Source organism: Ranitomeya imitator, chromosome 4 (assembly GCF_032444005.1).
Source record: "Ranitomeya imitator isolate aRanImi1 chromosome 4, aRanImi1.pri, whole genome shotgun sequence".
Taxonomy (NCBI): domain Eukaryota; kingdom Metazoa; phylum Chordata; class Amphibia; order Anura; family Dendrobatidae; genus Ranitomeya; species Ranitomeya imitator.
The window spans coordinates 116,623,205-116,648,512 of record NC_091285.1 but is presented as its reverse complement, the minus strand read 5'-3'; the positions used below and the strand labels follow the sequence as shown (position 1 = coordinate 116,648,512).

Genomic DNA, 25,308 nt, shown 5'->3' with positions numbered 1-25,308 from the left:
CGGGTTGACACTGTTGTACCCTTGGACTGCAGGGCAGCTTGAACTTGTTTAGATGTTAGTCGAGGTTCTTTATCCAACATCCGCACAATCTTGCATTGAAATCTCTTGTTAATTTTTCCTTTCCGTCCACATCTAGGGAGGTTAGCCACAGTGCCATGGGCTTTAAACTTCTTGATGACACTGTGCACGGTAGACACAGTAACATTCAGGTATTTGGAGATGGACTTGTAGCCTTGAGATTGCTCATGCTTCCTCACAATTTGGTTTCTCAAGTCCTCAGACAGTTCTTTGGTCTTCTTTCTTTTCTCCATGCTCAATGTGGTACACACAAGGACACAGGACAGAGGATGAGTCAACTTTAATCCATGTCAACTGGCTGCAAGTGTGATTTAGTTATTGCCAACACCTGTTAGGTGCCACAGGTAAGTTACAGGTGCTGATAATTACACAAATTAGAGAAGCATCACATGATTTTTCGAACAGTGCCAATACTTTTGTCCACCCCCTTTTTTATGTTTGGTGTGGAATTATATCCAATTTGGCTTTAGGACAATTATTTTTGTGTTTTTTCATTTAAGACAAATTAAATGAAGATAATAATACCAAATAATTTGTGTTTGCAATCATTTTCAGGAAGAAAATGAGTATTATCTGACAGAATTGCAGGGGTGTCAATACTTTTGGCCATGACTGTAAGTATGTCAAGATAGAATATCGATAAATATCCACCCACCGCTCAAGTTAATACACCTAACCTGCTATCCACCAAATACAATAATAACCATGGTACAGCGGGCTGCATATATGGCTGTCACCATGTAACACTAGTATGACACTCTATCAACCGAAAAACGGCCAGCCTCAATGCAAAAAATAACCACAGTGAATGCCACTATAATAGAACCATACCTGTAAACATGGTGCCAGAGGTGTGCGTGCACAAAACACCTCGACGCACGTTTCGCTGTCTGCTACAGCTTCGTCGGGAGGTCTATTATAGTGGCATTCACTGTGGTTATTTTTTGCATTGAGGCTGGCCGTGTTTCGGTTGATAGAGTGTCATACTAGTGTTACATGGTGACAGCCATATATGCAGCCCGCTGTACCTTGGTTATTATTGTATTTGGTGGATAGCAGGTTAGGTGTATTATCTTGAGCGGTGGGTGGATATTTATCGATATTCTATCTTGGCATACTTATATCTCCCATTCTCTATAGGGAGCCATTGTTGTTATTATTACATACTGCTGTCCTCCTTTTAATTACATGGTGACAGTTGTGTTCTGTGCACTTATTGGTCTATGTACTATCCTATCTGTCAAGTATCCATATTCTTTTGTATTTGTTATATTATATCTACTATATTTATTAACAAAATGTGTTGTTAATATATTTTTTATACATTGGATCAGTGGTCCTTCTTTGTCCTCCTGTTGTTTGTGAGGCTGGGTCACACCTGCTCCTGACGTCAGAGGTCAATTTCCAGAGTCTGGAAATTGACGTGATGTCGGCGGAAATAAGCGGCAGCTGCAGCCTAGGGGTCACGTGACCCGGACTCAGCCGCCGGAATAGCGTCGCTCATAGGCGAAAACGGCAACGGAAGGTATTTGCACAATTCATTAGGGGCCCCGGGGGGATACATTGGGGGGTTAATTGAAAGTAGTTGACAACCCCTTTAAGTATATAATTCCACCTGTGTTAATTCATAGTTTTGATGCCTTCAGTGTGAGTTTACGATTTTCATAGTCACGAAAATACAGAAAAATCTTTAAATGAGCAGGTGTGTCCAAACTTTTGGTCTCTACTGTGTATATATATAGACTATATATATGTTTCCAAGAATATTTGAGCCCGTGGATCCATTATATGTCCATTTTGCAAGCTGGCGAGAAAATCTCGCCATACGGATGCCATACTGATTAGTCTGGTTTCACATTTGCGTTTAAAAACGCAGCGATAAAAACGCAAACGCAGGTGGTGAAAAAACGCATGGAAACGCGTGCAAACGCTGCGTTTTTTAGACGCATGCGTTTTCGTATGCGGTAAAAAAAACACGGCGTTTTGACGCGTTTACATGCGTTTTTTCCTGCGTTTGCGTTTTTGAAACGCATGAAGAAAAGTGTGTGACAGCTGCCAATCATCAAAATCAACTAGAAAACCCACTATAAATAGAAATAGCTAGGGTTAGGGTTAGGGTTTGGATCCCTTTATCACCTTGATGGTGGGGGGTTAGGGTTATGGTTTGGATCCCTTTATCACCTTAATGGTGGGGGGTTAGGGTTAGGGTTTGGATCCCTTTATCACCTTGATGGTGGGGGGGTGGCTTATCAGTGTGTAGACTTGTTTTTTTCTATGGAAACGCATGCGTTTAAAAACGCATCCAAACGCATATGCTTAAAAACGCATGCGTTTACATAGATAGTAATACGTTTTTTTGCCGCAAAAAAATGCATGCCTCTAGAAACTACTACATGTTGCATTTCTGCAACAAAACGCATGCAGAGAAACGACACATGCATCGTCAAACGCGGCAGAACGCATACAAAAAAATGCATACGTTTTTAATGTTAAATATAGGGGGAAAAACGCATGCTAAAACGCTGCGCCAAAAAAAGCAAATGTGAAACCAGCCTTACACGGATATTTTTTGGAGAAATAATCGCATCCTCGCATTGCACACGGATCACTGTTCATGAAACATTTGTGTGATTCTGTGTAAAATGGACCGATTTTTTATATGTTGTGTGTGACTCCAGCCTAAGTCTGATTATGGGCTGCTAAGGTGGACGGTTTTCGATAGTGGTAACTTGCTGGCTCTTTGGTGACCTGCTGGTGACTTGTGATCTCTCATAGAACAACACACCATCACACAAATAAAAATGAGGGGGAGCTGGTTTGCTAAAGCAAACCAGCAGAGGGTGCCTCTTATGAACTCGAGCCTGGGAGCTTTCTAGGAAAGTTCACACGATCTAGGGACAACCAGCAGAGGGCGCCTCACTGCAAATGAATGTAAATATAGGTAATTGACCTACTTTACCTTCATTCTCCGGGGTTTTGCAGCCACGAACAACGTTGCATTAGCAAAGCTCGTGGCTGCAAAATATTTTAACCCCTTCAGATGGATTTACATCGTTGGACATTACAGATCTTCGGAAGGTAAGGATATTGTTGGTTTATTATTTTTTTTTGTTACAGAACGAGGGTCTTCAGTGAATGGATTGGGCGTTGAATAAAATATTACAACAACATTTGTGTTTATTTCATTAAAATAATTTTTAATAATGTGTTTGTGTTTTTTTAACCCTTTACTACTATTGGATTAATAATGGATAGGTGTCATAATTGACGCCTCTCCATTATTAATTTTTCTTAATGTCACCTTACAATAGCAAGGTGGCATTAACCCTTCATTACGCCATATCCCACCACTACACGGGAATGGGAAGAGAGTGGCCAAGTGCCAGAATAGGCACATCTTCCAGATGTGCCTTTTCTGGGGTGGCTGGGGGCAGATGTTTTTAGCCAGGGGGGGCCAATAACCGTGGACCCTCTCCAGGCTATTAATATCTGAGAGACGCAAGACCCAACACTCTGGATGAGCTTAACGCCGCTATTGAAGCATCCTGGGCCTCCATAACATCTCAGCAGTGTCACAGGCTGATTGCCTCCATGCCACGCCGCATTGAAGCAGTCATTTCTGCCAAAGGATTCCCGACCAAGTATTGAGTGCATAACTGAACATTATTATTTGATGGTTTTTTTGTTTGTTATTAAAAAACACTTTTATTTGATTGGATGGGTGAAATATGCTAATTTATTGAGACAGGTTTTTTGGGTTATCAGGAGTTGTATGCCAAAATCATCAGTATTAAAACAATAAAAGACCTGACAAATTTCAGTTGGTGGATAATGAATCTATAATATATGAAAGTTTAATTGTAATCATTACATTATGGTAAATAATGAAATTTAACACTATATGCTAATTTTTTGAGAAGGACCTGTATATATATAATTTTTTTTTTTTAACACATGGATCCCTTGTATAGCCGTGTGTTGGTTTTGCAAGCCTGCGAGAAAAACACGCAGTATGGATGCCATACGGATTACATACGGAGGATGCCATGCGCAAAATACGCTGACACACTTTGCCTACGGAGGAGCTACGGACCACTTTTTTGGGGACTTTTCAGCGTATTATGGCCATAATATACGGACCATATTGTCTTACGCCAAGTGTGACGCCGGCCTAAAGGTCACCTATTTGAATGAGGCAATAATGACCACTGCTTTATTAACTATCTTAGTGGAATTATAGTTATAGTTAATGAAACAGTGGTCATATACTGTATGCACAGTAATGCTTCATTCACACAGGAGATTTTGGGACCTCATTCTCATAAATAGTGGAAGTCTCAGCAATCGCTCATTTACCATCTTTCATGTAAATGTTGTTCATGGAATAACCCTTATAATGAGCAACTAGGAGCTTTTGCTATAAATGCACATACAGGTGTATCTCTAAGACAGTCCTAGTCATGCATAGATTTCTGATGGGTACAGCTTTCTAAGAACTGGACTAGCTTAAAGAGTTACAAGTATGAGTGTGACACTAGTTATTATGAAGTTCAAATGGTGTGTGCTGAAAACAGGCTTCTCATAACCTACCAAGAGTAGTTGTATCTGGAGTTGTGCTTTAAGATCAGGCTATACGTTGTTGGCTACTAGCAGAGATAAAATGTAATTATTGTGTAACTTCTGTGTTTCCTATAAGAAAAAATAAAAAAGGTTTGTAAAACAAAATATTTCACTAGGTTGGTAACGTACTCTTTTCCTACCTAACTGTTCTGCAACTTCCTGTTGAATTCGTCCATTCAATGCAAAATTAGTTGAAAGAATTCAGCTAGTGATAATAGCTTCCCCTGACACTGGAGCTCTGACTATAAAATCTATAAAACAGAATATATAAAGCTGAATGTGTGTGTGTATGTATGTATGTATGTATGTCCGGGATTTGCATCTGCACCGTCGCAGCTACAGCCACAAAATTTTGCACAGTCACACGTCCGGACCCCGAGAGCGTCATAGGCTATGTTGTGAGGCGAAATTTTAATCCTGCGCGTTCCAATTCACCAAACAATTTGCCCCTATCTACATAATGGGGAAAAAAGTGAAAGGAAAAGTGTTGGAGGCGTCGCAGCTACAGCCACGAAATTTTGCACAGTCACACGTCTGGACCCTGAGAGCATCATAGGCTATGTTGTGAGGTGAAATTTTAACCCCGCGCTTTCCAATTCACCAAACAATTTTGCCCCTATCTACATAATGGGGAAAAGTGAAAGGAAAAGTGTTGGAGGCAAATTGACAGCTGCCAGATGTGAACAAGGGGGAGTTAAAGAATGAGAGCGATGGCGCAAAAGAGTATATACCGTAAAGTTGCTAAGGTGGGGCCCCAACATGGGATACTAGTCACCACACACGGGGATATGAACACACACACAAAATGTGCCACACACTACCACGTGCTTGAACACATATACCACCCTCAGCACACATTTCACCACACATACACCAACCTCGCCACATAAAAGTCGAAACACAAAAGTCGCCGCTCAAAACTCGCCACGCGCAAAACTCGCCACATGCAAAAACTAGGCTCACGCAAAACTCGCCACAACTGCAATACTCACCTCATGGAAAACTCGCCACACGCAAAACTTGCACACGCGGAAAAATTGCCACATGCACAAAAGTTGCAACACATGCAAAAGTTGCCTCACACAAAACTTGCACATACTCAAAAGGCACCACACATAAAACTCGCCACGCACAAAACTCGCCATGCGCAAAACTTGCTGCACACAACTTGCTACACTAACCTGTCACATGCAACTCGACACACAAAAAGTTGCCACACAAAACTCATCTCACAAAAGTCGCTACATGCATGTCGCCACACGCAACTCAACACACACAACTTGACAAACGAAACTCGCCCTAAAACACACACAAGTCTGGTATTATCCTTCAAAAATAAAAATCTGATTAATAAGCAGACAAACTACAAGAGCAACAAATGTACCATATAGGAAATACAGCAGCTGTCAGTCACATGACCTGTCTATTATGTGTATGTGTGAGCTAATATATACTGCCAGGGGGAGGGCTTCCTATACTATATACAGGGGAGATGACATACAGGTATATACTATATACAGGAGATGACATACAGGTGTATACTATATATAAGGGAGATGACAAACATGTATATACTGAGGTGAAAATGAGAGGTGTGAGGTGAAAATGAAAAGGTGTGAGTGCAAAATGAGAGGAGTAAGGGAAAATAATGGAGTGATCGGAAAATGACAGATGTGAGGTCGAAATGACAAGTGTTAGGGGGAATGAGAGGAGTGAGGGAGAAAATGAGAGGTGTGAGGGAGAAAATGAGAGATGTGAGGGGGAAAATGAGAGGCATGATGGGAAAATAAGAGACGTGAGGTGCTATAACTAACCACAGATATTTACTATGCCCAGGCAACGCCGGGCTCTTCAGCTAGTGCAGATATAAAAGCCAAGTGACAATTATATTTTATGTCCATTCTACAGATGTGCAAAGCTGGCTTGTGATGTTTGGATTTCAACTGAGCAATATAATTCCCGGCTTCCAAAGATCCAAATTGCATTTTGTAGCACCTCCATATGAACTGACTGAAAGTCAAGAATGTGAAAATGGACAGGTACATCTCGTCTTCTTCACTTATATGAACCGTCAAGGCTCAGTGTGATATCTTACATTTCTACTTGTATAACATAAAGAAGGGATTTTTATTCTAATGATCTCATGCACAATGTGCATTTTGCCTGCCTAGATAGTTATGTTAAAGGGAACCTGTCACCCCGTTTTTTCAGATTGAGCTATAAATACTGTTAAATAGGGCCTGCGCTGTGCGTTACTATAGTGTATGTAGTGTACCCTGATTCCCCGTGTATGCTGAGAAATACATTACCAAAGTCGCCGTTTTCGCCTGTCAATCAGGCTGGTCTGGTCAGATGGGCGTGTTCACAGCGCTCTTTTCTTCCCCAGCTTTCCGTTGGTGGCGTAGTGGTGTGCGCATGTCCAAGTTCCGAATTCCCTGCGCCCACGTGAAGACACAGCGCGCGATCTGCGCTGTCATCCCTTTCATCGGTGGGGGCGGCCATCTTCCTGGGGCCGCGCGTGCGCAGATGGAGTGCTCTGCTGCACGGGGCTTCAGAAAAATGGCCGCGGGATGCCGCGCGTGCGCACAAGAGATCGCGGCGGCCATTTTCCCAAAGCCGAGTTTGCATCTCGGCTTTGGGAAAATGGCCGCCGCGATCTCTTCTGCGCACGCGCGGCATTCCGCGGCCATTTTCCTGAAGCCCCGTGCAGCAGAGCACTCCATCTGCGCATGCGCGGCCCCAGGAAGATGGCCGCCCCCACCGATGAAAGGGATGACAGCGCAGATCGCGCGCTGTGTCTTCACGTGGTCGCAGGGAATTCGGAACTTGGACATGCGCACACCACTACGCCACCAACGGAAAGCTGGGGAAGAAAAGAGCGCTGTGAACACGCCCATCTGACCAGACCAGCCTGATTGACAGGCGAAAACGGCGACTTTGGTAATGTATTTCTCAGCATACATGGGGAATCAGGGTACACTACTTGATTCTGACCTTTCATTCACCCCCCACATCCGATCACTGGCTCGCTCTTCTTACCTGCATCTCAAAAACATTTCTAGAATTCGCCCTTTTTTTACTTTCGACTCTGCAAAAACTCTTACTGTTTCACTTATTCATTCTCGTCTGGACTATTGTAACTCTCTACTAATCGGCCTCCCTCTTACCAAACTCTCCCCGCTCCAATCTGTCCTGAATGCTGCTGCCAGGATCATATTCCTCACCAACCGTTACACCGATGCCTCTACCTTGTGCCAGTCATTACACTGGTTACCCATCCACTCAAGAATCCAGTACAAAACTACTACCCTCATCCACAAAGCACTCCATGGCTCAGCACCACCCTACATCTCCTCTCTGGTCTCAGTCTACCACCCTACCCGTGCCCTCCGCTCCGCTGATGACCTCAGGTTAGCATCCTCAATAATCAGAACCTCCCACTCCCGTCTCCAAGACTTTACACGTGCTGCGCCGATTCTTTGGAATGCACTACCTAGGATAATACGATTAATCCCCAATCCCCACAGTTTTAAGCGTGCCCTAAAAACTCATTTGTTCAGACTGGCCTACCGCCTCAATGCATTAACCTAACGGTCCCTGTGTGGCCTATATTAAAAAAAAAAAAAAAAAAAATTAATTAACTGGTTCATGCAGCTTTACATGAACACCCAAGCCTTACACTATGGCTGGTCCGAATAACTATAGCAATTGTTACCATCCACCTCTCGTGTCTCCCCTTTTCCTCATAGTTTGTAAGCTTACGAGCAGGGCCCTCACTCCTCTTGGTATCTGTTTTGAACTGTATTTCTGTTATGCTGTAATGTCTATTGTATGTACAAGTCCCCTCTATAATTTGTAAAGCGCTGCGGAATATGTTGGCGCTATATAAATAAAAATTATTATTATTATTATTATTACACTACATACACTATAGTAACACACAGCGCAGGCCTTATTTAACAGTATTTATAGCTCAATCTGAAAAAACAGGGTGACAGGTTCCCTTTAATCACAGTATCGTTAGCTCTTTGTGTGTATACCCTTGAGTTGTTTCTTGATTAACAATAATACTGGGAAATTCAAAGGTAACCGGCCATCTGTTCTATCTACAGTATAACAACCTGCCCCTTTGGGATTTTATGACTTGAAATAAAAATATAGTATTGATTATGTGTTTTATACATATACTGTACACTCTTTTTATATGAAATTCATACAGTTGTATAAAAGTGTATGCCCCTTCCTGATTTCCTATCCTTTTCCATGATTGTGGCACATAAATGTTTCAGATCACCAAACAAATTTAAAAATTAGACAAAGATAACACAAACACAAAATGCAGTTTTTAAATGAAGGTTTTTATTATTAAGGAAAAAAGAAATACAAACCTAAAGAACCCTGTGTGAAAAAGTGTTTTCATCTAAACCCAATAACTGGTCGAAATACCTTTAGCAGACAAAACTGGCATCAAGTGTTTGCGATAACTGGCAATGAGTCTTTTGCAATGCTCTGGAGGAATTTTGTCGCACTCACCACTTCCAGAATTGTTGTAATTCAGCCCCATTGTAGAGTTTATTTTCCCAATATTTGTATTTGTTTTAACAGGGGTAAAGAGAGGGGGGGAGGGATTTTAAAGTGGGTCAGGAGATGCTAGGAAGGCGAGGAAAGTAAAACAAACATAACGCACGTAAGAATGCGAATTGGCTACAATTTAGCCTGAGTAAAGCAATTGACGCAGCCCTTGGAACAAACAGACTTATAATCAACAACTATAGTGTAAAATTCAAAAAACAGAGAGTACATTGTTGAGACATAGTTGAGACCTTGATAAAGAACGAACTGGTTAAAGAATGATAGTGAGGCGATAGAGTAAATGGTCAAAACGTAAAAAGTTGATCCCATTTGTACCATTTCTGATAAAACACTCACAGAGAAAGAAATATAAGCTTGGGAATATACTTGACAGACCGTTCAAAGAAAAAACCCAATTTTAAATTATCAAAATATTCACTTTTATTAATTAACTTTTTATAATAAAAAAAAACTCAAATAGTGCACTACAAAAAAACATCACCAAAACAACAGCAATCGATAGGAAAGGCCTGGGTGGTGCCTAACCCTGCACTATGCTACATGCACCCTACCTATCAGCGGAGGTTGGCACCCTACCTCCTGCGCAAATGGCGCCTCGGCTCCACGTCGGCTCACCCTGCTACCCCTATTAGGCCCTATCAGGGCGGGATGAATATTTACTCATATATACACAACGTGCTATCTCTTTGTTATTCAGAGATTATTTTAAGGATATCATGGCAGTATGGGGCTGTCCCTTGTCTGTCCCTGCCTATCAGCGGGGGCTGGCACCCCAATCATGCGTAATTGGCACCCCCACTCCTCGGCGACTGGTAACCTATTGTATCCCTAAATAGGCAGAAAAAATCTTTGGGTAAGGTGCATGAGTGCTCTAAAGTGCTAATAGATGGAAATATCAGAGTGTCCTATACATATGCATATATGGGTTATCTTAGTGTACCAGTCATTCATAACTCATATACACAACAAAAGCAAAGTACCAACTAAATCACGGACTATATGGCAGATGGCTAACAACCTTATTCAGAGTGGATGATACCAGTATCTTTATCAGATATATATGTACTCGCAACGATAACCCTAGGTACAACTCAAACTATTTGCTTAACAGAGTTCACTAATAGGCATGTCCTTTACACAGCTCACTCGACGCGTTTCCCCTCCACAAGTATATGAGTTTCATCAGGAGTAAAAACATGTATGTGCCACAGGACTACTTAGCTTATTCATAGATGGCCGGTTTCACATAATCTGATCCTCAGCACTTCAGGGCCGATCCCCTTTTGATACAATGCCTTGGAATAAGTGCCCAACTATACACATTATATAGCCTAATCATTATTAACACAGCCAGAACACCTGCTTACTTGGCGTGCGTGTCAGCGCCCCATATCCGGTTGGCACACGCTGTTCTGTAAGTATACTTCCTTGTGCGCATATGTGGACGACTGCGCAAGCGCAGACCCTCTTACACCTCACACCTGTGTCTCAGCCATTGTACCTGTGCTGCGCCAAAAAATTACACAGCCTTGTGAATTGTACTTCCTGTCGCCTTCGTGTGCCTGCACGGCCGTGCAGAGGTACGTTTAATTACATGCTGATGTTGCAGAAGTAGTACCTCCCACGGCTCCTATGCGCATGCGTGAACGGCTGCGCCGGCGTAGCTTCTCTTGCGTTCCACCTATGTGTGTCAGCCATTTCGCCTGTGCTACGTACGGAGGTTACACCGATTTTTTGTGAATTTCACTTTCTCTTGCGCCATGTGTGCACACATGGTTGGCTGCGTGTGCGTGAAAACTCATGCAATATAGTACAGCCGGTCCCAGCGTCTAGCTCAGGCTAATACTGGATGACTGGTTACTACTGCCCTTCCAGGCTCTGTTCTTGTAGCCAGCAATGTTCAGCAGCGAACAGGTCTTTCTGGGACTAAGTCCAGATTTTCCCTTTCTGAGCATGCCCACGGGATGACCTCCCATTGGAGGTCGGGGGTCACATGGTCACAGATCCCATTGGTCCTTTATTGGAAGGTCCTGAAGGTGCTAAACTTCTGTGGCAGCTTCCCATTGGTCCTTTATTGGAAGGTCCTGAATGTGCTGCAGCTATATAAGCTTCGCATGACCGCACGGCCATGCGCTAGTATACAATTGTTATCGTGTGTGTGTGTTGATGAGTGCAAGTCGTTCCTTAAAAAACCCATCCCTTGTGTATGACTGTTCGTGTAAGGTGTATGGCTGCAATCTAGCGCCCGGCTGAACTCACAGCTTTAACGCACGAAACAGCGTCTAACTGCTGTGACCGCCAGTGCAGCGCCGTGCGCTATTAGAGCGCTTACCTTACCCAAGTCTGGGTGGTTTGTGGCGTCCAGCACTTCTGTGCATATTAGTTACTCTTATACCCCAATATTGGTGTCGATCGCAAGAGGTCTACACTAACTTTAATCCTGTGTCCTGGGATAGAGTTCTGTGGTTCCTTGCTTGCGCTCTCTGTGCGGTACCGCAACCCTGTGACTTAACGGGGATCACTTTCTTCATACAGGGTGAAGTTAACCCATGTGTGTTTCCTCATTGTACCGCCATATAGTCCGTCATTACTTAGCAGCAGGTTCCATCTCTGCATGGTGGACCCCGGGCTGTGAACGCACCTTATTGTATCTATTTAATTATTTGGTGCGTTCCGCTAGCCCTAACACCCAGGGGCTCTCCAAACGCGATATGGTGTCCGCTAACGATTGGAGCTAATTTTTCATTCAAAAAGTCAAATGGCGCTCCTTCCCTTCTGAGCCCTGTCGTTGCCCAAACAGTGGTTTACCCCCACATCTGAGGTATCACTGTAGTCAGGAGAAATTGCCCAATATATTTTAGGATCCATTTTATCCTGTTGCCCATGTGGAAATGAACCAATTGGATCCAAAATATTTTTTTTGTGAAAAAAAGTACTTTTTCATGGTTACGGATCAATTTGTGAAGCACCTGGGGGTTCAAAGTGCTCACTATGCATCTAGATAAGTTCCTTGGGGGGTCTAGTTTCCAAAATGGGGTCACATGTGGGGGAGCTCCAATGTTTAGGCATACAGGGGCTCTCCAAACGCGACATGGTGTCCGCTAACGATTGGAGCTAATTTTTCATTCAAAAGTCAAATGGCGCTCCTTCCCTTCCGAGCCTTGCCGTGTGCACAAACAGTGGTTTGTGACCACATATGAGGTATTGGTGTACTCAGGAGAAATTGCCCAACACATTTTAGGATCCATTTTATCCTGTAGCCCATGAGGAAATGAACAAATTGAGGCTAAAAGAAATTTTTTGTGAAAAAAAGTACTTTTTCATTTTTACGGATCAATTTGTGAAGCACCTGGGGGTTCAAAGTGCTCACTATGCATCTAGATAAGCTCCTTGGGGGGTCTAGTTTCCAAAATGGGGTCACTTGTGGGGGAGCTCCAATGTTTAGGCACATAGGGGCTCTCCAAACGTGACATGGTGTCCGCTAAAGATTGGAGCCAATTTTTCATTCAAAAAGTCAAATGGCGCTCCTTCCCTTCCGAGCCTTGCCGTGCGCCCAAACTGTAGTTCCCCCCCACATATGGGGTATTGGCGTACTCAGGACAAATTGTACAATAACTTTTGGTGTCCAGTTTCTCTTTTTACCCTTGGGAAAATAAAAAAATGTTGCTAAAAATCATTTTTGTGACTAAAAAGTTAAATGTTCATTTTTTCCTTCCATGTTGCTTCTGCTGCTGTGAAACACCTGAAGGGTTAATAAACTTCTTGAATGTGGTTTTGAGCACCTTGAGGGGTGCAGTTTTTAGAATGGTGTCACTTTTGGGTATTTTCAGCCATATAGACCCCTCAAACTGACTTCAAATGTGAGGTGGTCCCTAAAAAAAAATGGTTTTGTAAATTTTGCTGTAAAAATGAGAAATCGCTGGTCAAATTTTAACCATTATAACTTCCTAGGAAAAAAAAATTTTGTTTCCAAAATAGTGCTGATGTAAAGTAGATATGTGGGTAATGTTATTTATTAACTATTTTTGCCACATAACTTTCTCGTTTAACAGAATAAAAATTCAATATTTGAAAATTGCGAAATTTTCAAAATTTTAGCCAAATTTCCATTTTTTTTCACAAATAAACGCAAAAATTATTGACCTAAATTTACCACTATCATGAAGCCCAATATGTCATGAAAAAACAATCTCAGAACCGCTAGGATTCGTTAAAGCGTTCCTGAGTTATTACCTCATAAAAGGACACTGGTCAGAATTGCGAAAAATTAAGGTCAAAATAGGCTGGGTCATGAAGGGGTTTTTAAAATAGAAAGGTGAGATTAGACTTTGCAAAAAAAAATCTAAACAAGTCAGCCCAGTTCTGGAAAAGCATTCTTTGGACATATGAAACTAATTTCATCCTTTACCAGAATGATAGAAAGAAGGAAGAATAAATGTAGGAAAAAGCATTGTGGAGGCAGCGTGATAGCAAGTGCATGCATGGCTTCCAGTGGCACAGTTGTTTTTGATGATGTGACTAACCACAGAAGCAGCCGGATGAATTCTGAAGTGTACAGGGCTATACTTTCTGCTGAGATTCAATCAAATACACCAAGGTTGATTGAATAGAGCTCCACAGTACAGGTGGACAGTGACCCAAAACATACTGCATAAGCACACAGTAGTTTTTTATGGCAAAGAATTAAAATATTCTGCAATGTTCAAGTCAATCAGCAGATCTCAACCACATGGACCATGCTTTTCACATGTTAAGACAAAGCTTAAAGCAGCAACAAACACAAACAACAACTGAAATCAGCAGTAGTACAGTAAATGTCTGGCAAATTATCACAAAGGAGGAAACCCAGTGTTTGGTTATGTCCATGACTTCCAGCCTTCAGTTAGGCAGTCTTCACCTGCAAAGGATTCTCTACAAGATATTAAAAATGAAGATGTTATTTATGGTCAAGCTAATTTGTTCAGTTATTTTTGAGCTCCTTTTTTGTTCAACCCCTTTAATTAAACTTGAAAGTGTAAGTTTAATTGTATCCCATTTTGGGCTCACTCTGCTGTGAATTCAGTTAGGGACAGGACGCTGTGTTCTGACTGAGGGCCAGTTTAGAGATAGCGATTTGGTTCATTGTGCTTTACCCAGGCTAATTTAGCAACTGCTGTGTGATAACCTTGTTTTTGCCTTGCAGTGCTGTTCACAGGTGTCTGCAAGGTATCTGTGTGAGAGCAGCTCACTCTGTAGTCTGGTCTGCAGCCACCACTGGTTGTAGTCAGCTCAGGGTGCATCACTGCCTCATACCGTTCCATTGTCCATTTTTCAATTAGTGCAGCCTACTGCACATTTGTTCAAATGTATCCTATTAGTGGCTTCCCATTCGTGTACAGCTAGATTGTGGGAAAACACTATAGGATTGCATAGAGGAGCTTGGGCTAAACCTCTATGCCTTTAATGTCTCCTCCACCTCCCCCAATAGATCCTACATTATTCTTAGTTGTTTTCCTTCATGTAGAATTAACCTACAAGGAAAGAAAGGGTTTATTTTAATTCCAATATTTTTGTCCCATTGACTTGCATTGGTATCGGGTATCGGTATCGGCGATATCCGATATTTTTTGAATATCGGCCGATACAATACCTATACTTATGGATATCGGAAGGTATCACTCAACACTAGTGATAGCACTTGTAAATACAATAGGGTGCTTAGTTAACACTATTTTGATAAAAAATGTGTAAAAGCCATCTCACCGCAACAAAGTGTACCCAGTCAGAATGGTTCTATTCTTAGTATTAAAACCTTACCTTGTGTCAGCCGACCTCACATCCATGGGACACTATATTGATGAAATACTTAGCTGAAAAAGGTGGGTCGTATGCCGAATATGGTTCTTACGTGGGGACCTCCATCCTGAAACCAACCGTACCAATATTCCCACCCCTTCCTTAAATAAAGACACTACCATTTATGTTCTTTGGATAAATTTTGGCCACAGCGGCCAAGTTTATTAAGAAACAATAACATAAAATAGTAATACAATCCTTATGAAAATATGAGGGGAGGGTTCTTGGAGCTAAAAGATCTGGCTATATATCTGGCAATACACAAAAATTGAACCTAGACCACCAAGTTAACCTCATCCATACATCACCAGCTCGAGGGCACCGCACATCCCATTCCAGGAAGACTAACCACCAAAAGCTCCCGAGGTAAAACCCTGTTCAGAACCCATAACCAAATTCCAGATCAACCCCACACAATTTCCAATTGCCTGTAATTAGCTTATAATTCCTTCCCCCGACCAATCAGCGTCAACTCCAAGAACCCCACCCCCCACCAACCACGAAGAGCCCTGACCACCTCAGGCTCGTGAGTGCCCCAAGGCCACCAATGCTCTCTCTACCCCCTCCTGTATCGCCAATGCCCACAAATCGATCCTGATCACGTTTAGATGAACTCCATCCTCCAAGCAATAATTTCCAGCCCCTGATTCCAGTTCAAAATGCCTGTCAGAGGCCTAGACAGAAAGACACTGAGCTGCGCCTGCCCCACGTGCGGCAGCATCCTTAGAAAGGATACGAAGAGAATTGTATTGTAGAGAGTGAGAAACGAAGTCATAGCACAAGGAGAAGAAAACCAGAAGAAGTTCTGCCCTGAGAGAGGCTGCCTCCTTCTGAGGCGCGTAGCCGGTGGCCGGAACAACAAGGGAGTAATAGACTCTACGCTTTACTTCAGAGATCGGCAGGACAGTCAATTCCAAGTTGGCTGCCCAACCTTAATACCTAAGAAGACACGGTGGCAAATTGTGGGGGTCGGGGCGTCTCTAGGGTCCCTATAAACAAGCTTCAGGCCATCAGTCATATGGGTTTGTCCTATCCACACCATCTGGGGGACAGAGAGGAAGAAATAACATCTAGAACATCTACAACTGTTGTGAGGACCTTACTGAGTTGCTCAGCAGGGAGGTACTACAACACCCAGGCGCTAGTAGGAAGGCTACTGAATTCCACCTGGATAAGGGGACTCTGGATTTGCCTTCAGACCGGCCGGACTCTGCCTGCCCTGTGGTCTGGTGCCCTGGAGTGTGGATGTTGAAGCCTTTAGTAAAGGTAAAGAGACTGCAACCTTGTGTCTTCGTTGTTCATTGCGCCTTACATCATCCACCATCTACCAACTAAACTCTGGGAAGCCCTGGGGACACACTTCACCTGTGGGAAGGTATACCATCTAGCTGCCATAACATCACCGCAGCGGACCCCTAAGCAGCGTCGGTCACCCTGACCGAATACCACAGGTGGCGTCATGAACATTATCCCTTTAAAGACATTTCCCCATATTCAACGGACGTCCTGAGGGCCACAGACTGGGTCCGCCACCATGACATCCCCACCGAGGACCGAGGGACCCGGTGCCGAGTACCCCAAGGCCCTTGGGGGGCGATCCACATACATACTACATACATACATACTACATACATACTACATACAGTACATTCATACATTACATACAATACATACATACAGACATACAGTACATTAAACATAGAGTTCATACTCACCATTACTTGTCACTTTGTTCCCCTGTAAAAAAAATATGAAAATAACAAACAACCAATATACTCCCTGTCCACAGAAATCCACAAGTGTCCCTCGACGATCTCCTGTGGAGAACGGCAGCATCAGCTGATGCGACCGCTCTCTAGGGGCTCCAGGAACACAATGACGGGAGGAAAGTATCCTTCCGTGCTGTATTCCTCCGCCGTTGTTAAAAAAAATAGTCCCTAGTCTCACTTTTGGCATTGCTGTGTGAGAAAGTTTCCCATGCAGAAATTGCCATAAAGTGAGACTTTGAACTCTAGTAACCTCTCAGTGAAGCACTGCAGGAGCCATTGTCTCCTGTCAGTGTGTCACTGAGGGTCCTACAGAGCAGTGACATTTTTTACAGCGGCGGAGGAATACAGTGCGGAAGGATACCTTCCTCCCATCATTGTGTTCCTGCAGCCCCTGGAGAGCGGTCGCATCAGCTGATGCTGCTGTTCTCCACGGGAGATCGTCGTGGGACACTCGTGGATTTCTGCGGACAGGAAGTATATTGGTTGTTTGTTATTTTAATTTTTTTTTACAGATGACACTGGCTTCAGGGACGTAATGGTGAGTATGACCTCTATGTTTAATGTACTGTATGTCTGTATTGTATGTAATGTATGAATGTACTGTATGTAGTATGTATGTAGTATGTATGTTTTTTTTTCATTCATCACATTAGCTGGATGATGGGACTACTACTGTCCCATCATTGGCTAATGTGTCAATCACTGTCACTGTAGTAGGCATCGTCTGATGGGACTTGTAGACCCATCGGACGATGCCGGCACGCCGCACAGAGCCCGGCAGCTCTCACAGAGCCCCGGCAGCCCGCGCAGAGCCCCGGCACGCCGCACAGAGCCCCGGCACGCCGCACAGAGCCCCGGCACACCTCACAGAGCCCCACCACGCCGCACAGAGCCCCACCACGCCGCACAGAGCCCCGACACACTGCACAGAGCCCCGGCAGGTTGCACAGAGCACCGGCAGCCCGCAGAGAGCCACGGCAGGCCCGTAAAGACCCCCGGCAGGCACGCACAGACCCCCAAGAGGCCCGTACAGACCCCGGCAGGCCTGCACAGACCCCGCCCGCACACACAGACACGCACAGTGTCCGCCCACGCACCGCCCATACTCTTCCTTCCTCTGGAACAGGATGTAGAAGGACAGAAAGGGCCTATTTACATTCCGATATTTGTGTCCCATTGACTTGCATTGGTATCGGGTATCGGCATCGGCGATATCCGATATTTTTTGGATATTGGCTGATCCAATCCAATACCGATGCTTCTGGATATCGGAAGATATCGCTCAACACTAGTCACCACCTGAAAAAATACACAACAATCAATTTCAAACCAATTCCCACACATTGTGCTCCAGTAATTAATGATGCACGTACGTTAAGTAAGGTTCCAAACTCCACCTGCCTATTCTCCTCATTGCATCAGCACCTAAACCAAGACTATCAGCATCTGAAGCAGCCCTGATCCTGAAAAAATGCTACCCGTACATACCCAGGGTAAGGCCCACCTTCTGCAATCCCCTCTTTAGTTCAGCAATAAACTGGAAACAGGACAAAAATGCCCCTTCCTCATGACACAATATTGTGTGCACCCTCCCTGAGCACAAATGCCAGTACGATTCCAAACACCTTTGCGGGCACATTAACAACCCATTAACTCTCCCCAACACCACACATCTACCTCTACCAAACTGATCAGTCTTTGAACACCTTACAGTTATATGAAAAAGTTTGGGCACCCCTATTAATCTTAAGCTTAATGTTTTATAAAAATTGTTTTTTTTTGCAACAGCTATTTCAGTTTCATATATCTAATAACTGTTGGACACAGTAATGTTTCTGCCTTGAAATGAGGTTTGTTGTACTAACAGAAAATGTGCAATCTGCATTCAAACAAAATTTGACCGCTGCATAAGTATGGGCACCCTTATCATTTTCTTGTTTTAAATACTCCTACCTACTTTTTTCTGACTTACTAAAGCACTTTTTTTGTTTTCTAACCTCATTGAGCTTTGAGCTTCACAGCCAGGTGTATGCAATCATGAGAAAAGCTACTTAAAGTGGCCACTTGCAAGTTGTTCTCCTGTTTGAATCTCCTCTGAAGAGTGGCATCATGGGCTCCTCAAAACAACTGTCTAATGATCTAAAAACAAAGATTATTCAACATAGTTGTTCAGGGGAAGGATACAAAAAGCTGTCTCAGGGATTTATCCTGTGAGGAACATAGTAAGGAAATGGAAGACCACAGGTACAGTTCTTGTTAAGGCCAGAAATGGCAGGCCAAGAAAAACATCAGAAAGGCAGAGAACAAGAACGGTGAGATCAGTCAAGGACAATCCTCAGACCACCTCCAGAGAGCTGCAGCATCAACTTGCTGCAGATGGTGTCACTGTGCATCGGTCTTTCTTTTTGGAAGAAGGTCCTGTGGACTGATGAAACCAAGATTTAGTTGTTTGGTCATACAAAAAGGCGTTATGCATGGTGGCCAAAAAACACAGCATTCCAAGAAAAACACTTGCTACCCACAGTAAAATTTGGTGGAGGTTCCATCATGCTTTGGGGCTGTGTGGCCAATTCCGGCACCGGGAATCTTGTTAAAGTTGAGGGACGCATGGATTCCTCTCAGTATCAGCAGATTCTTGACAATAATGTTCATGAATCAGTGACAAAGTTGAAGTTACGCAGGGGATGGACCTTTCAGCAAGACAATGATCCAAAACACCGCTCCAAATCTACTCAGACATTCATGCAGAGGAACAATTACACTGTTCTGAAATGGCCATCCCAGTCCCCAGACCTGAATATCATTGAACATCTGTGGAATCATTTGAAGAGGGCTGTCCATGCTCGGCAACCATCAAACTTAACTGAACTGGAATTGTTTTGTAAAGAGTAATGGTCAAAAATACCTTCATCCAGGATCCAGAAACTCATTAAAAGCTACAGGAAGCGACTAGAAGCTGTGATTTTTGCAAAAGGAGGATCTACTAAATATTAATGTCACTTTTCTGGTGGGGTGCCCATACTTATGCAACTGTCAAATTTTGTTTGAATGCAGATTGCACATTTTCTGTTAGTACAATAAACCTCATTTCAAGGCAGAAACATTACTGTGTCCAACAGTTATTAGATATATGAAACTGAAATAGCTGTTGCAAAAAAAAACAATTTTTATAAAACATTAAGCTTAAGATTAATAGGGGTGCCCAAACTTTTGCATATAACTGTATCCAACAACAATACCCCGCCTGCCCAAAATTCCATATCTTCCACCAACAGGTCACCTGCCCTGTCTCTGCTCTGAGACACAAGTTTGCCTATTTGTATTGCCCCAAAAAAAGGCTAAAGAAAAACCTAGCCGAGATTGGTCTACGCCTAACAAGTGTCCGTTTACCTCTTCTAAAACCCCTTAATTCCTGCCTAACCAATTTGTTTTTCGTAACATCCACCGACCCCTTCAACTTAACACCAAATGCAAGTCCAGCAACAAATTTATTCATTTTCGAAATTGACCAACCTACTTCCGCCGCCTTAGCAACTAAATATAACACTGCCAATGTCTTATCTTCCTCAGACTCCAACACACCCCAACGCGACACCCAACTTTGCCATACCCGCCATGATGATTCGTATGTCGACCAGGTCTGGCTGGTAACTGACTCCCGAGTCAACCTTCCTGCTTGTCCATAATCACGATCCATAAATGCCAAGGGCATTCCACCCCAAGACCTCCGCGTCTGGCGCCAACTCCTGAAAATGCTCCCACTGGATTGAGACAATGCATCTGCTATTGAATTTTGCACACCTGGCACACGTACAGCTGAAATACAAGCATTCGGTTCCAGACACCTGAGAACCAATTATCTAACCAACTTAATCACTGGGGAAGATGAGGCTGACAAGCTGTTAATCACTGACAGCACACTCATATTGTCTGAATGAAACCAAACTCATTCCACCCCAAACTGAGACTGCCACAACAATTGGAAACAACTCCAACAACACAAGGTTTTTTGTAAGACAAATCTTTTTCCATTGCTCCCGCCATCTTCCAACACTCCACCTTCCCTTACAATAGGCCCCAGGACCAGCCCCTCCTGCTGCATCCATGTAAATCCCGCAATCAAAATTGTTCAATATCTCCTGCTGAATTAATGACCGACCGTTATAATTTTGCAAAAAACGCTGCCACATCACAAAATCATCCCTGTGCTTCTTATTCAAATGAATGAAATGGTGCGCCGCCTTCACCTCTGCTGTTGCGCCAGACAACCTGCGACTAAATATTCTACCTATGGGCATGATCCTGCATGCAAAATTCAACCTGCCCAACAACGACTGCAACTCCTTCAATGTCACCTTCCGTAGCTTCCTAACTCTATCCACTTCCTGCCTCAGCAATAACAATATGTCCTCCGGTAACCGACACTCCATCCTCTCTGAATCAATTTGTATACCCAAGAAACTTAAAACAGTGCTAGAACCTTCAGTCTTTTCTTTTGCCAACGGCACACCAAAACGCTCTGCAACCCACACCATGGCCGCTAATGCATTTCTACATGACAATGAATTCGGAGGACCAATAAACAAAAAGTCTTCCAAATAATGAATGATAGACTGAACACTGGCAACATAACTAACCACCCACTCTAAGAAGGTACTAAACTTATCTATCCAGATAATAACCTCCATTCCAAAAACAGCCCAACAAGGGAATACTGTCCGGGTGTACCAGAAGTAGTGTTGCGCGATACCTTCCGATATTTGAAAGTATCGGTATCGGATTGTATCAGCCGATATCCGAAAAATATCGGATATCACCGATACCGATACCAATGCAAGTCAATGGGACACAAATATCGGAAGGTATCCTGGAATGGTTCCCAGGGTCTGAAGGAGAGGAAACTGTCCTTCAGTCAGGCCGTGGGATCCATATTCATGTAAAAAAATAAAGAATAAAAATAAAAAATATGGATATACTCACCCCTCCGGCGGACCCTGGACCTTAGCGGTGTAACCGGCAGTCTCCGTTCATAAGAATGCAGGGTGAAGGACCTTCGATGACATCGCGGCTTGTGATTGGTCGCGTGACCGCTCATGTGACCGCTCACGCGACCAATCACAAGCTGCGACGTCATCGCAGGTCCTTCACTCGCTCATTCTTAGGGAGGCTGCCGCTTGCAGCGGTTACAACCAGGGCGCGTCCGAGGGTGAGTATATCAATATTTTTTATTTTTATTCTTTATTTTACACATGAATATTGATCCCGATACCGATTCTCGATATCGCAAAAATATCGGAACTCGGTATCGGAATTCCGATACCGCAAATATCGGCCGATACCCGATACTTGCGGTATCGGAATGCTCAACACTAACCAGAAGTAATCTGAAGGCCGATTCAATGTGAGTTTTTTTGCCAACAAAGCTCTCGGTCCGTACCTCCACACCTACTGTACTGTCACATCAAACGATGTATATTCCACCAAACACAACTCCTGGGCAATACCATCATTAACTGACAGCCCTTTTGGGTACGATAAATGCTGAATCAACCAAAATTTAATCGCCTCTTTTCTCGTCACCATTCCCAAAGAGGAAATAATTACCCCTTCAATCGGCAAACTCAAAAACGGACCTGCCATCCTTCCCATCTCCAATTCTTTCTCCAATTTAACATTAACAACCTTAACATGCAACATCGCCGACCGCAATTCTTAACCGAAAAAGGAACAGTATGTCTAGGAGGGGGAATCTTAAAACCTTCTGCAAAACCATTAAAAATAACCCTAGCCTTCGCTTGATCTGGATACCTACTTCTCAGGAAGTCTCACCGGGCTCTCCCCCTTTACCGGCACCCACAGAGGGCTTTCCCTTCCCTTTTTTGAAGCTCCATGTGAGCTCCCGTTACAATGGGAACACATATGCTTAAACTTACAAGTGATCCCGTATTTGCACTGAACGTCGTTGAACTGCCAGTACGTTCCAGATTTTTCCTTTGCTCCCTGCGTGTTAGGGCTAGCAGAACGCACCAAATTGTAAGAGAGATGGTATAAGGTGCGTTCGTAGCCCGGGGTCCACCGTACAGAGATGGAACCTGCTGCTGAGTAATGACGGACTATATGGTGGTACAATGTGGATACACACAGGTTAACTCCATCCTGTGTGAAGGAAGCAAACCCTGTTGCGTCACAGGGCCGCGGTACCGCACCAAGCGCAAGCAAGGAGTCTCAGAACTCAATCCCAAGACACAGGATTAGAGTACGTTCAGACCACCTGCGCTCGACACCGCAACTGGGGTGTCAGAGTAACTGAAAATATAACGTAAATGCACAAGAGTGCGTGCTGTGCCGCTTTGGTGGACAGCACTAACCACCCAGACGTGGAATAGGAAAGCGCTCTAATAGCGCACGGCGCCGCACTGGTGGTCACAGCAATTAGACGCTGTTTCGTGTGTTTATTGCTGATAGATCAGCCGGGCGCTAGATAGCAAACATACACCTTACGTGAGCAGTCATACACAAGGGAGGGGATGATTAATGAACAACTTTCACTCATCAACACACACACAATTTCAAATGTACACTAGCACATGGCCGAGCGGCCATGCGAACCTTTTACAGCGGCAGTGACCTTCCAGATGGACCAATAGGAGCCGCAACAGGACGTGAGCATGTGACCCCCGACCTTCAATGGGAGGTCGTCCCATGGGCATGCTCAGTATAGGAAAAGCAGGACTTAGTCCAAAAAAGACCTGCTCGCTGCTGAACATTGCTGGCTACAAGGACAGAGACTGGAAGGGCAGTAGTAACCAGTCGTCCAGTATCAGCCTGAGCTAGATGCTGGGACCGATGTCTCCGCTGAGCAGACTCCACTGCGGCTGGAGAAGAATGGGAGACTGCAGCGGAGATGGTTTGAGATTCCCCCAGTGCAGAGGCGGGAACTTGACACCTAACATGGCCCCCCTCCTTGGACCTCGCTCAGCTCGAAGGCTGCAATGAGCTGCGGAGCTTCAATGTGCTCAGCAGGCTCCCAAGACTTGTCCTCTGGGCCATAACCCTTTCAGTCCACCAAAGAAATTTCTTGCCACGTACCACCTTGCACCCCAAAATAGCGTTCACCTCATAATCGCCTGTAGACGAACCCGATATCCCGGCAGATGACTCAGAAAACCGGGACATGTTTTCAGGCTTGAAAGGTGGGGCACATGAAAGGTGTCGGTAATACCTAGGCATGGAGGAAGGGCCAGATGGTAGACCACAGGGTTAACCTGTTCGAGGACCTTGAAGGGACCCAAGTAGTGAGGTACAAACTTAGTGGACTCAACTCACAGTGTTATGAACTGGTGGTTTAGGAGCAACATGGGACGAGCTCTGAAGGAGGTGGTACCTGTACTGACCGCAGTTCTTAAGCTTAACACAACACTAGCAGTAGCCGTGGGATGTTCCTATCACTCCCTAGACACCTCGTCACAGCCGGAGAACTAACTACCCCTAAAGATAGAAACAGGAAAGCTATCTTGCCTCAGAGAAAATCCCCAAAGGATAGACAGCCCCCCACAAATAATGACTGTGAGTGGAGAGGGAAATGACATACGTAGAATGAAACCAGGATGTAGCAAAGGAGGCCAGTCTAGCTAGATAGATAGAACAGGACAGAATACTGTGCGGTCAGTATTAAAAAACTAGAAAAATCCACACAGAGTTTACAAAAAATCTCCACACCTGACTAAAGGTGTGGAGGGTAAATCTGCTTCCCAGCGCTTCCAGCTTAACTGAATAAATCCATACTGACAAGCTGGACAAAAAACAGAATGTACAGAACAATTAAGTCCACTACAAGTGGTCAGAAAAGAGCAAAGCAAGGACTTATCTTTGCTGAACTGGTCAGGATATCAGGGAAATCCAAGCAGAGATGTGAATCCAACCAGGAACCATTGACAAGTGGCACTGGCTGAAGGAAAGAGCCAGGCATAAATAGCCGAGCAGAAAGACAATCAGTGGAAGCAGCTGCAGACTGCTAAATCCAAGGAGCAGCCATTCCACTTAAAACCACGGGAGGGAGCCCAAGAGCAGAACTCACAAAAGTGCCACTTACAACCACCGGAGGGAGCCCAAGAGTGGAATTCACAACAGTACCCCCCCCCCCCTTGAGGAGGGGTCACCGAACTCTCACCAGAGCCCCCAGGCCGATCAGGACGAGCCAAGTGAAAAGCACGAACCAAATCGGCGGCATGGACATCGGAGGCAACAACCCAAGAATTATCCTCCTGGCCATAACCCTTCCACTTGACAAGATACTGAAGCCTCCGCCTCAAAAAATGAGAATCCAAAATTTTCTCAACCTCATATTCCAACTCTCCCTCAACCAATACCGGGGCAGGAGGATCAACCGATGGAACAACGGGTACCACATATC

General features: G+C 44.1%; 1 protein-coding gene across 4 annotated transcripts in view; it reads left to right on the top strand.

Moving 5' to 3' along the window:
• The window catches only part of TENM2 (teneurin transmembrane protein 2), a 3,136,407-nt gene that overhangs the window by 3,027,581 nt on the left and 83,518 nt on the right, over positions 1 to 25,308 (top strand). For all 4 annotated transcript variants that reach the window (XM_069763919.1, XM_069763918.1, XM_069763915.1 and 1 more), the window contains one exon: positions 6,607 to 6,737. In XM_069763919.1, the coding sequence (XP_069620020.1) occupies positions 6,607 to 6,737 (131 nt within the window). The remainder of the gene's footprint in view (positions 1 to 6,606; positions 6,738 to 25,308) is intronic.